This window comes from Branchiostoma floridae, chromosome 3, assembly GCF_000003815.2.
Source record: "Branchiostoma floridae strain S238N-H82 chromosome 3, Bfl_VNyyK, whole genome shotgun sequence".
NCBI lineage: Eukaryota > Metazoa > Chordata > Leptocardii > Amphioxiformes > Branchiostomatidae > Branchiostoma > Branchiostoma floridae.
The window spans coordinates 31,846,931-31,859,113 of record NC_049981.1 but is presented as its reverse complement, the minus strand read 5'-3'; the positions used below and the strand labels follow the sequence as shown (position 1 = coordinate 31,859,113).

The 12,183-nt window shown below is 42.3% G+C and overlaps 1 protein-coding gene and 2 long non-coding RNA genes across 3 annotated transcripts in view; all 3 read right to left on the bottom strand.

Annotated features, from left to right (window-relative positions):
• LOC118411450 overlaps nt 1–4,920 on the bottom strand; it is a 10,901-nt gene extending 5,981 nt beyond the window's left edge. Inside the window, exons 1-2 of the long non-coding RNA XR_004830671.1 lie at nt 4,628–4,920; nt 4,349–4,435 (exon numbers count right to left, since the gene is read on the bottom strand). This is a non-coding gene — a long non-coding RNA (uncharacterized LOC118411450). The remainder of the gene's footprint in view (nt 1–4,348; nt 4,436–4,627) is intronic.
• LOC118411448 lies at nt 160–1,149 on the bottom strand. The gene is made up of 3 exons (XR_004830669.1): nt 858–1,149; nt 583–663; nt 160–342 (listed from the first exon to the last, which is right to left on the bottom strand). It is a non-coding gene; the product is annotated as an uncharacterized LOC118411448 (long non-coding RNA).
• Nucleotides 4,921–5,426: 506 nt separating the features above from the next.
• Nucleotides 5,427–12,183, bottom strand: part of LOC118411836 (tyrosine-protein phosphatase non-receptor type 13-like) — a 57,974-nt gene continuing 51,217 nt past the window's right edge. The window contains exons 48-55 of the mRNA XM_035814324.1: nt 12,069–12,181; nt 11,375–11,696; nt 10,636–10,808; nt 9,858–10,009; nt 9,070–9,211; nt 8,597–8,731; nt 7,673–7,951; nt 5,427–7,130 (exon numbers count right to left, since the gene is read on the bottom strand). Coding sequence (XP_035670217.1) covers nt 7,074–7,130; nt 7,673–7,951; nt 8,597–8,731; nt 9,070–9,211; nt 9,858–10,009; nt 10,636–10,808; nt 11,375–11,696; nt 12,069–12,181 — 1,373 coding nt within the window. The 3' untranslated portion in view covers nt 5,427–7,073. The remainder of the gene's footprint in view (nt 7,131–7,672; nt 7,952–8,596; nt 8,732–9,069; nt 9,212–9,857; nt 10,010–10,635; nt 10,809–11,374; nt 11,697–12,068; nt 12,182–12,183) is intronic.

Genomic DNA, 12,183 nt, shown 5'->3' with positions numbered 1-12,183 from the left:
TTTGTCGTGTCGATGTACACTTGCAGCCTCTGCAGTACGATTATCATGTTTTCCACAGTTTCTTGTTTGTGAAAATGCCTGGCACTACATGTAGTATGAACTCTACTGATGTCTCTTATAATGAGCAACGACTATTTGTACATATACCGAGAGTTCAAGCAAGCTGAAGCCGATAAAATTGAACCGCTTCAAATTTCACACAACTGCGGCTACAAGCACACTGCGGGCCTCTGACACTAGATCGAATATTCGAACGCAGTTACGTCATTAAGCATGCACAGCACTGGAGATTTGTCACCATCCTCCAATCGTCACAACAAACGAGGCCCGTCAGACAGCAATCTAAGGAGTTTTAAATTAATAGTATTGAATCTTCAGTATATTCGGTACTCAGACAAGAATCCATGCATTGTACTCAACAGTCTGCAAAAAGTGATCAAGAAAGAAACTGTGGTTTTCTTTTCGATGCAGAAAAATTATCCATGCCGCATCTTAGTTTTACTTGGAAGGTAGGAGATACCATAGTACAGGTTTAAAAGAATGAAATGGATTCAAGAATCAAGGCAACTGTCGCAAGCATACCAGCAGCCGAAGTCGGTGCGGCTCAGGGAGTTTTTCCCAGCTCGGCCCTCTCCTCCGCCTCATCATTCACCTGCGGAACATCTGTGGACATGAAGTTGATTGACATTACTTCCCTGATCTCATCATGAAGCAACGAATCCTGCATGTCCTTGACGTTAGCGTCAGCTTTCCAGAAATCTACTTGCCACTTTCTTTGGTAGTAGGAATTCTTCTGTATCCGTACAACACTTCGTGAGAACATTGATAACTAGATCGAAACAGGCTCGTATACACACCTGCTCCCAGATCCCGCGGCAAGCGCGCTTCTGCGGTGTCACCGTCAGCGTGAAGTCCGCGACCTCCCTCATGGTCTGGCCCCTGGGCGTCAGCGGCGTCCCAAATGATGGCCACTGCTACGACCAGCAGGAGCAGGAGCTTCAGGTTCACTCCCATGGCTTCTCCGGAATCTAGACAAGATTCTTGGCGAGTTTCAAAGACCGACAGTGGATTCTCCTTTTATTTGCCAAACGTAGTCCAGTCACTGCACTTGCTGTAGTAAATGTGGGTGCCCTGGTGTTTGCTTTGCCCCCTCCCGATTCCTCAACACTGACGTAGTCAAGTAAGCTGAGTAGGTGTTGCCTTTCTCTCCGGATCTTGATAAATTACATTTGCCTTTGCTGGGTCAAGAGATCTTGAATCTGAAAATACACCGTCTTTACGAAGGGAATGGAATACTGTAAATGATACTGCAACTGGAAGCCAGTTCCTTTTTGTTTTTGACAAAGACGGGGTAAGATTTAAGTAAAATTGCCTTTTAATCCAGGCACACCAAGTGTACCTTTTGTTGTTGTTTGCGTAAGTGTTGATACGTTTGCTATGGACGAAAGGATCATGTAAATGAATATAACATCCATTGGCATAATACCGGTCGGTTTACTGCAATTTCTCAAGCAATGCTAATTTGGCAAATGATCAACGCATCATTTTCTCCAGTTACATGTTGCTGTTACAGCTTACCTTTGCCACTTCTTCTGTGTAAATTATTTTGTCTCTCTGGTCCTGCTAAAAACATAATATCATAATTGGAACACACCGCGGAATTGCACGGAGAACGGGCGCGTGGTTGGAAGGGGGTGCACTATACCGGTCGAACGAAACACGGCACAATTAACTGCCGCTATGTAAAGTTTATACATCCTCTGTTGTTCCTTTCTTTCCTGTTAGTAGTTGCACAAAACAAAAATCTGCATGAGCATACAAAAAGTCATGAGAAAATGGGCGTATACTGACAAGAATTTTCATTTAATTTTGGTCCGTCACAACCGCTATGACGTAAAACTTTACTGCTGGCCGTAGCATTAAAAATGGCGGGAAAATGGCGGCGTACGTTCAATTTGACCCATTCAGCCGTAGATCCGGGCGATAATGTAACGGTTCCTCACACTTTTACACGAGTTGTAGGTCAACAAAAGAAATTCAAGATTGCTGTTGAATCATGCTCGTCTTGTGCCGTGAGCACATGTGATTATTATCTACAAATCTGGCGATGAACGTGACAGTGTGTTTGTCCCACGACGAGCTCGCCTGCCCCGAAAATGACCTGAAAACTTTTGGCCTTGTTGTCTTCGAATGCAGTGTTATCGATGCTTTGTAAATTATGTATTGGACACCTAGATGTCTGAAGTGTGCATACCTCAGAAATAACTATTGTTGCATGTGTAGATCTCTTTAAGTTCCACTATTTTTAATCGACCGGTATAAGGCTTATGACCGGTATTATGCCAATGCATGTTAAATCACGTATTACACTGATTATAGTAAAATACTACCCAGAGCAAAGTCCATAATTGCATTACCTTTAAAATCTTGAAAGCCAATCTTCGATTAACAGTCCTATACGAGCACAACAGCGGGCAATATGACATGAAAATAATGTGCTAAGCAAAGTTGAACCCACATACACACAAAGGTCACAGAGTGTCCATGAGAAGCTACTCATGTTACTTTTGCGTAAGATTTGAACTTCTCAAGACTACTTCTTATAGATCTACTGTAGTAATCTACAGGACTCCTTTACCATCAAACACAGTTACACTGTTTCTATTTGGCCGCGATAGTCTGCTCAAGATGGTGAATCAATGTACATTCACAGATCAGTAGCCAGTCGCAAGTTCGAATATTTTCTGTGTTAACTCTGAACTCCACCAATCTGTCTTGTGTCCTTGCTGGTATTGTTCCGTTCAACAGAGGACAAAGATAACACGGCCGGCGTACTTGGTAGTTGATAGGTGTAATGTGTACAGAAGGATCCTCCTTTTGAATGACGCGCTAAACTGTACACCCAGTAAACATGGGTGTTATGTAAGCCAGTAGTGCCATTATACCTCACCATAGACCTTATAGCTAACTTGAGTAGGTACTCCTGACCTGTCCTTGGCCTTTGTGTGTAGTTTGGGTCAAGAGAACCCATATGAAAACTACCTGCCTTTATATCAAGGTAATGTTACACTGTAATGGAATTATTCTGGTGAAACGTTAAACTGGAGGCCTAGCTGCTTCCTTTTTGTTTTGGACAAAGACAGGATCAAATCGGTAGAATAGTTATTTTGACAGAAGCATACTGTTTGCTGTGCAACAAGACAGGGCTGATCCGGTAACAAAAACGGTCCGAATGAAATGTCCCCACACAAACAAACACACGCACGCACGCACGCACGCACACAGACATACACACACACACACAAACACACACACACACAAACTCAAACACACGCAAACATACACACAAACCAAGTTATATCATTAAAATGGTAGTATTTTGTCTACCACATTTCCACCCTGCACAAGGAGAATGAAGCAGAGAAACTCAGCAGTGAACACCAAAGGCTTTTATTCACACTTTACACGCAGAAATATAATGAAAATCATCACTATACTGTAAGAATAATCTCTTTGGAGAGACTTCTTAGGTGATCACGCAGAACTTATCTTGAGACCTGTAAAACCCTGCAGATCTTCAGAACGCTGGCAGAAAGACATTGTGTTACGTTAATATTACTGTAGGAATTGACACAGAATGGAACTAAACAGGTTAAAGATTTCCTACAAAACCAAACTGACTAGTACTATACTGGACCATGCGATGTCTCGTGCATTTTACCTGTGTTTACTTTTACTTTGATGAGTTTGTGGCAAAAGTCACTGTACTTCTGTCGTGTCAATGTACCTCTTGATGCCTCTACATTACGATTATCATGTTCACAGTTTCTTGTTTGTGAAAATGCATGATACTACATATAATATGAACTTGTCTCTTCTGGTGAGCAACAACTATTTGTACATACTACAGAGAGCTTAAACTACAACAAGCTGAAGCCGATAAAATTGAAGCGCTTCAAATTTCGCAACTGCGGCTACAAGCACACTGCGGGCCTCCGACATTAGTGAGACTTTGGACTCAGTTACGTAATGAAACTTGCACAGCGCTGGGTGATGTCTCACCATCCTCCAACCGTCACAGCAAACGAGGCCCGTCAGACAGCAATCTATGGAGTTAAACAGTGTTGTATATTTCAGTATCAATCAGTATTCAGACAGGCATTCATGTATCTTACAGTATACACGGTCGTGAATGAAGTGATGAAGAAAGTATTCATACCGCAGTTTCTTGACATTGCCGAAAAATCGATGCCGCAACTTAGTTTCGCTTGGTCAGCAGGAGATACCATAGTACATGCTTAAAAGAATGAAATGGATTCAAGAAACAAGGCTATTGTTGCAAACATACCATTCTTTAGTTTTTCTGCGGGTCAGGGAGTTTTCCCCAGCTTGGCGAGATTTTCAGCCTTCTCCGCATCATTCACATGTGGAACATCTGGGAACATGAACAGTTAACGTTACTGCCCTGATCTAACCATGAAGCGACGGATCGCGTTTTTTACGTTTTTTAGCACCAACTTGCCTTAAAACTACTTGGCACTTTCTTTGGTAGTCGGAACTCTTCTGTATATATCGGTACCACACTTCGTGTGAACATTGATAGATCAAGACAGTATTGTATACACACCTGCTCCAAGGTCCCGCGGCACGCGTGCTTCTGCGACGTTTCCGTCGGCGTGAAAGCCGGTGCGCCTCGAGCCTCTTCTTTTGTGGGCTTCTCCGGAGTCCGAAATAATGGCCACTGCTACGACCAAGATGAGCAGGAGTTTCAGATTCATCCCCATGGCTTCTCGACTCCTGACAATCTTCCTGACGAGTTTCAAGTACTCTCCCTTTATTTCTTAAAAGTGGTCCAGTCGCTACACTCGCCGTTGTAAACGTGGGTGTACCCAGTGTTTGATTTACCCCCTCCCGATTCCTTAACACTAAAGCAGAAGTAAGCCGAGTAGGGGTTGCCTTTCTCTCCTGGTCTTGATGCATGGCACTTGCCTTTGGTGGGTCAAAAGATCTTGATCATGAAAACTACACCGGCTCACCAAGGGAATGTTGCAATGTAATTAAAGTCTACTGCTGAAATAGAAGCCAATTTCTTTGTGCTTTTGACAAAGACGGGGTCAGATTAGTAAAACGCCCTTTCAATCCAGGCACACCAAGTGTACAGTACCCTTTGTTGGTGTTTGCGTAAGTGTTGATACGTCTGCTATGGACGAAAGGATCACGTACATGTAAATGAATATAAATCTGGTATTGGACTGATCATAAAAAATGTTATCCAATGTAAAGTTCATATTGCATTACCTTTAAAATCTAGAAAGCCAATCTTCGATTCAAAATGACAAATGTTAATTATATGCTGTGAGTTATTGAGAGTGATATAATTGAGAAATAAACACACAGGGAATCAGAATTAGTTCATAGACTTCTATTGGCAAGTGTGCACCATTTTTACAAGAATCTGCACGTACATGTACAGCCTATCCTACAGTTTTGCACAAGAGGCAGACAATATAAGAAATGAGAAAGGACGGAATACGAGACAGTTATAGAGACATACAGACGCAATACATTGTCTTGGTGCACACCATTTGTGACTAAGAATTCAAATAGTAAAAGGTTGTTTGAATTCTTTTCAAATCTAAAAAAAACACATACAGGAAAGGATGCCATAAACAGACAAGGAAAGTCACCAAAAATAAAACCAACAATACAGCACTTGAAATAGATTGATAAAAAGTTAGCAAGATCTAGAAAGCAAATGCTACACAAGAAGTTCCACAAAATACTAGTTAAAACCAAGGTATGTACAAAATGATAAAAAGCTACATTTCCATGCACAATTTGTGCATTTAACTATGTATACTAAAATGGTTTCTTACAAAATGTATATACAAAATTCAAACAGACATAGAATTACTAGATATGCTTCATCGACCTCTGCTTATTGGTTATTTTCCACACCCATCAAATTTAAATATGCACCGTTGTTGAAGGTTCAGTTTATATTGCATAATCGTTTTCCCTTCCACCAACTTGTGCTAACATAAGCCGTTTCAAGGTTTAATCTACACATGTGCAACAAGATGAACTGTGGGACATATGTCAAAGGTGAAAGCCCCTGAGTTGTAAACAGTTCTTGTCTACACTATGGTCAGGACATGTCCAGATGATTTACAAATGTTTCATGACCCTTCAACTTTGACACATTAACCACAATACATCTGACTGAGCATGTGCAATTTAGCCTGTGACGTGGCTTATTGCTACAATTTTTTGTATAAACCCCACAAATTTAAGGCTAGAATATCAGCAAGGCACTTCACTCCCAATTTATCATATGTACAGAATTCATTGACATAGTTCAGTATTGGAGGCCAGTCCTTAAGCCTCAATGATTTTATAAAAAAAGGCACAAATCTACATTGAATTCACCAATTGCTATTTTTATCATTCCCTGTAAAAAATCACCTAATACCCGTCCAATGAGATGTAACACACTTCTAGAGACAATGGCTTATGTACATGATATTATCATACATTGTTGTATGCAGAAATCAAAGCCTATATGATGATATTGCATTGGCCAACATTGGCCAGCTTAGGCATCTTTCATACTGGCAAGCAGTGGTCGAAATGGTTAATATCTTAAGACATCTTGACTGCACTTGAGACTCTCCCCTTGAGGAGACTTGGCTATCTTTGGTTGAAATTCTGCCTATGACATCTCAGCTATATACTCATCTGTGAACCTTGTCTTGACTATGTCTTAAGTTGAGATTCTGCTTAAGACATGCTAGACACTTTTGCTAAGTCTTGAGAAGTCTTGTACTGCCTATCTTTGGCTAGGAGTCTGCCAAAGACATCTTGGCTAGATGAGCAACTTCTCGAGAAATCTTGGCTTGACTATTTCAAGTTGAGAATCTTCTAAAGACACCTTTGTGAGACCTCTCTGTTGACCTCAGACACTTCTTAAGACGTCTTGGCTTAATAATTTTCAGTTGAGAGTTTTCTTAAGACATCTTGGCAAGGCTAGAGACTCTTGAAACCCATGTTGAGAAGTCTTGGCTCGGCAATCTTCACTTGAGACTCTGTAACATCTCCAGGCAGCACTGGTAACAGAAGACATATTGTTCCTGTAAAAGATGGAGAACAAGAAAAACAAGATTTTTTTTGGGTTTTACTTCTTAAAGCCTTTCCTGATCTTGACAGTGCTTATAGTGTAGAACATCTAAGTTAACTTCAAGTTAAGTCTAAGCACTTCAACAGTGCATATCCTCAAACACTACAATTTCAAATCTACATATACATGTATGTAGTAAACTTTCTTGCACATCACAATGCAAAGTTAGTCAGTGAAAAGTTGAAAATGGTACATGTACTCAAATTTTTATTACTACATGATGACACATGATATCGTGTAGACTTATAAATATGTACAATAGGCTAACTCTACTAAATGTATAGTATTTGCTTTTGCCGTTTTAAAGTTGTAGAATACCTTTAAAGTAGAAATCCATGTTCTCTTGGTCTGTCAATAAAGTTTTGTTTTGCTTTAGATTTCAACAGTAGGTAATTTTTCTCTGAAAAGTTGTAAAAGACCTTACAAAAGTTTATTTACTTGTCTGTTAGGTTTTGCATTTGTTAACAATAGCCAGCTCCCCTCTCCAAACAATACCTTTGTCTGCACCATCCCTTGTCTTTGTTCTCTCATGATTTCTACCAGCTTCTGGACATCAAATGGTTGGTCCCTCTCCACCAGACCAATCACAGCATCGACCAGAATTAGCACCCCCGTCCGACCAATCCCGGCACTGCAGTGCACCACGACAGGCCCTGATTGGTGGAATCTGCGGATGACGCGCGTGTAGCGGAGAAGGGGGTCGGCGAACTTGAGGACGCCGTGGTCGGGCCAGGTGGTGAAGTTCAGGTGAGTCACCGAGCGGACCTCGCTCGTCTGGAAAATTAACGATTTTGTGTTTAGAGAACATTCGAAATTCGAAAACTGAACTTGCAACAAGCCAACCCCCTGGACAGAGGCAGCTGGAGATCAGCTATCAGACCTGAATGACATCTCGCAACGTCCAACCCTTGCAAGATGGGTAACAACGATACAGGCCACATTGAAATAGTCCCTTATATTCTTATTATCAGTTAATCCCACCCTGTCCTGAGCAACCACCTGTCTTTGGCAACCATGTTTTCTCACCCCTAGAGTGGTTGCTGATTTCAAACAATCATAATCAACATTGCCCATCACCAAATGTGGGCTCCACATAAACCTGTAGTATAAGAGTCTGGAGTACGTCGATGTAGGTTAGACATCCAGGTAATAAGATACGCCAAAAATAGTTACTCAAGCAACTGGATATGGTTTTGAAACGGTCAGACGTTTTGGATAGAATCCACTTTCTGGAGTAGTTCAAGGGAGGGGTTCCTCAGAGAGAGCGACAATACCCTGCCATGAGTGAGTGAGTGAGATAATTCACTTGCAGCACCTTCAACCTTTGGCAACCTCAAATGTTTCTGGGCAACCTGGCCATAGGAAGTATTTTGAACCCTGCCCTTTGAATCCTACACGTTGTCATGGAAACCGCCTCACCTCCATGTCCCTGAGGCTGAAAGTGCGGATGTTGAAGTCCTCCAGCGCCTGGGAGGAGACCAGGCTCACCTCGTACTTGTTCCAGAAGGTCAGGGGAGTCTCCGACGAGTCCGGCCAGTAGCGATGACACTTCACCTATGAGAGGGGGAAGAACAGGTCTTTTACTTGACACGTCAATGAAAATTAGACAACCAGATAACATTTCCAAAATTTATTCAAAATAAATGGTTTATCATCATCATCCTTGCCGCTGGGGGACGCGGAGGGTGACCTGAGCCCATTCGCTATTGCTGCACTGGCTGCGGACAGACTGAGGTGGAAAAGACTTGTGATCGACTGCACAGCAGCCGACTGATGATGATGATCAATCAATGTTTACTGAAGCAGGCCGTCATTGTTCTTTACAGTTTAAGATAAATCAATCAATCAATAAATGTTTAAAATAGACAAATGATTAAAAAACACTGTACTACCTTCCCACCCTCCATGTCCAAGGTCACCATGGCGATGACCTCTGCCCTTTGCTCCCACACCATTTGCCAGAATGACCCGGCAGTGACAGGCAGCGGGCCCTGGCTGGCGATGTAGTGGAACGTGTCGCTACCCACTGGGATTCTGGGGAGGAAGGATAAAACACCAGTCATGACAATGTCCACTTTGACTTTGGAAAGCCTAATCATCAGCCTAAGACGTCAAACCTCTGCATACACAAGAGCTGTATCTAAAACAGAAGAGGTGACCCAGTGTGCTTTGCTTAAACATGTAAGCCATAACAATATGCAAAGCCACATTGCACTAATAGCTACTTAAAAAGCATCATGTTCCACCTCAATTATGACAAAGACTGCAACTGTTTTATTCTGATTTCAAATAATTTGTTAATTTGATTCTTGCATGCAAAGTCATTTCTATTCCTCTGTTATTCATTTTTCAGTTACAATGTAGTTCCTGTGTCATAGGTATGTTTTGATGAATTACTTGTAGCTGCAGAGCCCATTGAAATGCACCAAAGTAGCGATCTGGGGTTCTTGGCTAAATAATGACAAACTAAGGGTAATAGAATATTCTTTGACCATTGACCATTGAAAACAAGTAAAATGTGTACCTCGAAATTTCCAATGTCTCGTGAGACTAGGTTATTATACATGATCAAGATGTACTGCACTGAGCAAATATTGAAAATTTGGACGTAACTTATATGTTTTTCGTTTTTTCACTTGTCGGTGAAATGATACAGATAAAGAAGAAGGAAGAGACAAACCTGACATGGCTGGCATTGATGTAGTCCCCGTCTTCCCCCAGCTGGACCCTGGTGGCGTCGTACGGCAGGACGTTCCGGAAACGGTTCTTGTCGCGGTTCTTCAGCTGCTTTGCGACCTCGCAGTTATCCGTCGCCTTCACCTGCCTCAGGGCCTGGGGAACAGGAACCGTCGCGCAACAACATTTTGACCTTGTTGAACTGTTTCAGACTACAAGTACTTCTTTTAGACTTTTTACTCCAATCATTTTGGTTTCTTTGTGCAAATCACTCATCCAGGAATTCAATAGAAGAAGTTGAATCAAACTTTCTACTTGACACTACAATGATTAATCAAACATTACAGACAGCATCCACTGTCATGGTGATTGAATGTGTTTGTCAATCACTGAAGAATGACAGCGGATGCTGTCTGAAACGTATGATTAAACATAATTGTAGTGTCAAGTAGAACACTTCTTCCATCATTTTGCTTGTTTTCCATAACACTTTTTTTGCACTGTAGTAAGTACAAGCATGGAGGACATGCTCCTTGGTACAAGCTGCTTTTTGCACTGGACTAAACGGCTTGACACATTCATACATTCGAGCACGTTAAAAAGAACCTACCACCCTAAAAAGGATTGGGGTCCTTCCCGGTGTGAGTGGATCAAATAAATCTGTCTGTATATGCAGCTTGTACTGTTCAAGTACAAACCCAGTGTGTTATGCTATGAGGTAGTTTACCGGGTATGCAATACAAACAAACAAACAAACAAACAAATTTTGCTTTAATTCTCACCTTGTACTCCTCCACGGGCTCATCAGCCTCCATCTTGCCCTTGAGCTGTGAGATGAGGCTCTGCAGGGGTTTTCCGGAGTACCTGCTGCCCGGGGGAGGGCACACCACCTCCATGTCCTCCAGATCGCTCTCTGTCAGCAGAACGTTGGAGGCTGCAGGAGGGTTTCCAGAGGCTGGGGGGATAGAAAACACAAATGAATGAACTGGTGGCTGTTTTTTCTTAATACACAATGTCATAATTTTTATTGATTTTCAAAGACATTTAGGAACAAGAAACAAAACACATGCATGCCCCAAAAATCGAAACCAGAAAGACACAGGTGAGTACATGTAGCTACTTTTGCCAGCTGACTGATTTTGAGCTGTGTGACGGGGGTTCAGTAATAACATATAGAAGTCTGATGAGCGATATCAGCTGGGATTCGAACTCTAGACCTTCCAGTACAGAAGACAAACCATATGTAGTCTACGTCAATGAAAGTTTAAGACATCCAAGTAATAATATATGTCAAATTGTAGTTAAACAAGCAACTGAATATGATATCGGAAATGTTCGTGTTTCAACACTACCTTTTGTTAGTGATGTTGGAAATGGTCAAACTTAGCATACACTACCTTTCATCAGTGTCACTGAGGAAAGGTAGTGAATGCTACCTGAAATCTTGACATCTTGACCATTTTCAAAATCATTTTCAGTTGCTTGAGTGACTAATTTTTGATGTAGATGCTGTTTACTCACACTGCTGGTCCTCAGTGTCACTAGGCATGGGCAGGTCGTCGTCACTCCCCCAGGAGATCTTACTGCTGGTCACATCATCATCATCATCACTGTCAGGGAGAGGGCTGGTGGGGAGGGGAGGGGGGCGACCTTCAGATCCAGGCAGGAGGGGCGACCTTGGGAGAGGGGGTGGGGAATCTCTAGGTAGGGTAGACGTGGGTAAAGGGGGTGGGGAGTCATGGGGAGGGGAGGGGGAGGGGGTGTGGTTAGGGTCGAGGAAGGGGGGTGCCTTCCTGCTCAACTTGGAGGATACTGGGAGTTCCGAGTTTTGAAGGTCGTTCTTCTGCAAGGTAAAGATGATCAACTTTTAATCCTGGCTGATGTTTACATTGAATTCAAGCGTGTCATTATCACTAAAGGAATTTGTCAACTTATTCAGAAATATGTCCTTTTTTGAGGCTATAGAGCAAAAGGTATCTACTGTGTCTATATAGTGTTAGTATTGGGAGGAGCTAAACCGTCTACTTCCACCACCTTTTACCTACCGACCAAAGTCAGGTACCCATTTTTACACCTCATAGAGTGAGGAAAATAAACTAGTCTTGTGAAATGCCTTTTCCAAGGGCACTAGATTGGTAGCATGACAGGATTTGAACCCAGTAACTCTGAATGGGGCTAAACACCCAGTGTTGAGCAGAGAAGACAAGATTGTTACCTCCTTGGCTGTCTTGGTCTGACCAATGCTGCTGGGCACGTACTTGGCCCCCAGCAAGGGGTCAGGGCTGGACCCGTCAGGAAGGTCAAAGGCCGCAGAGTCCACATCGCTTCCT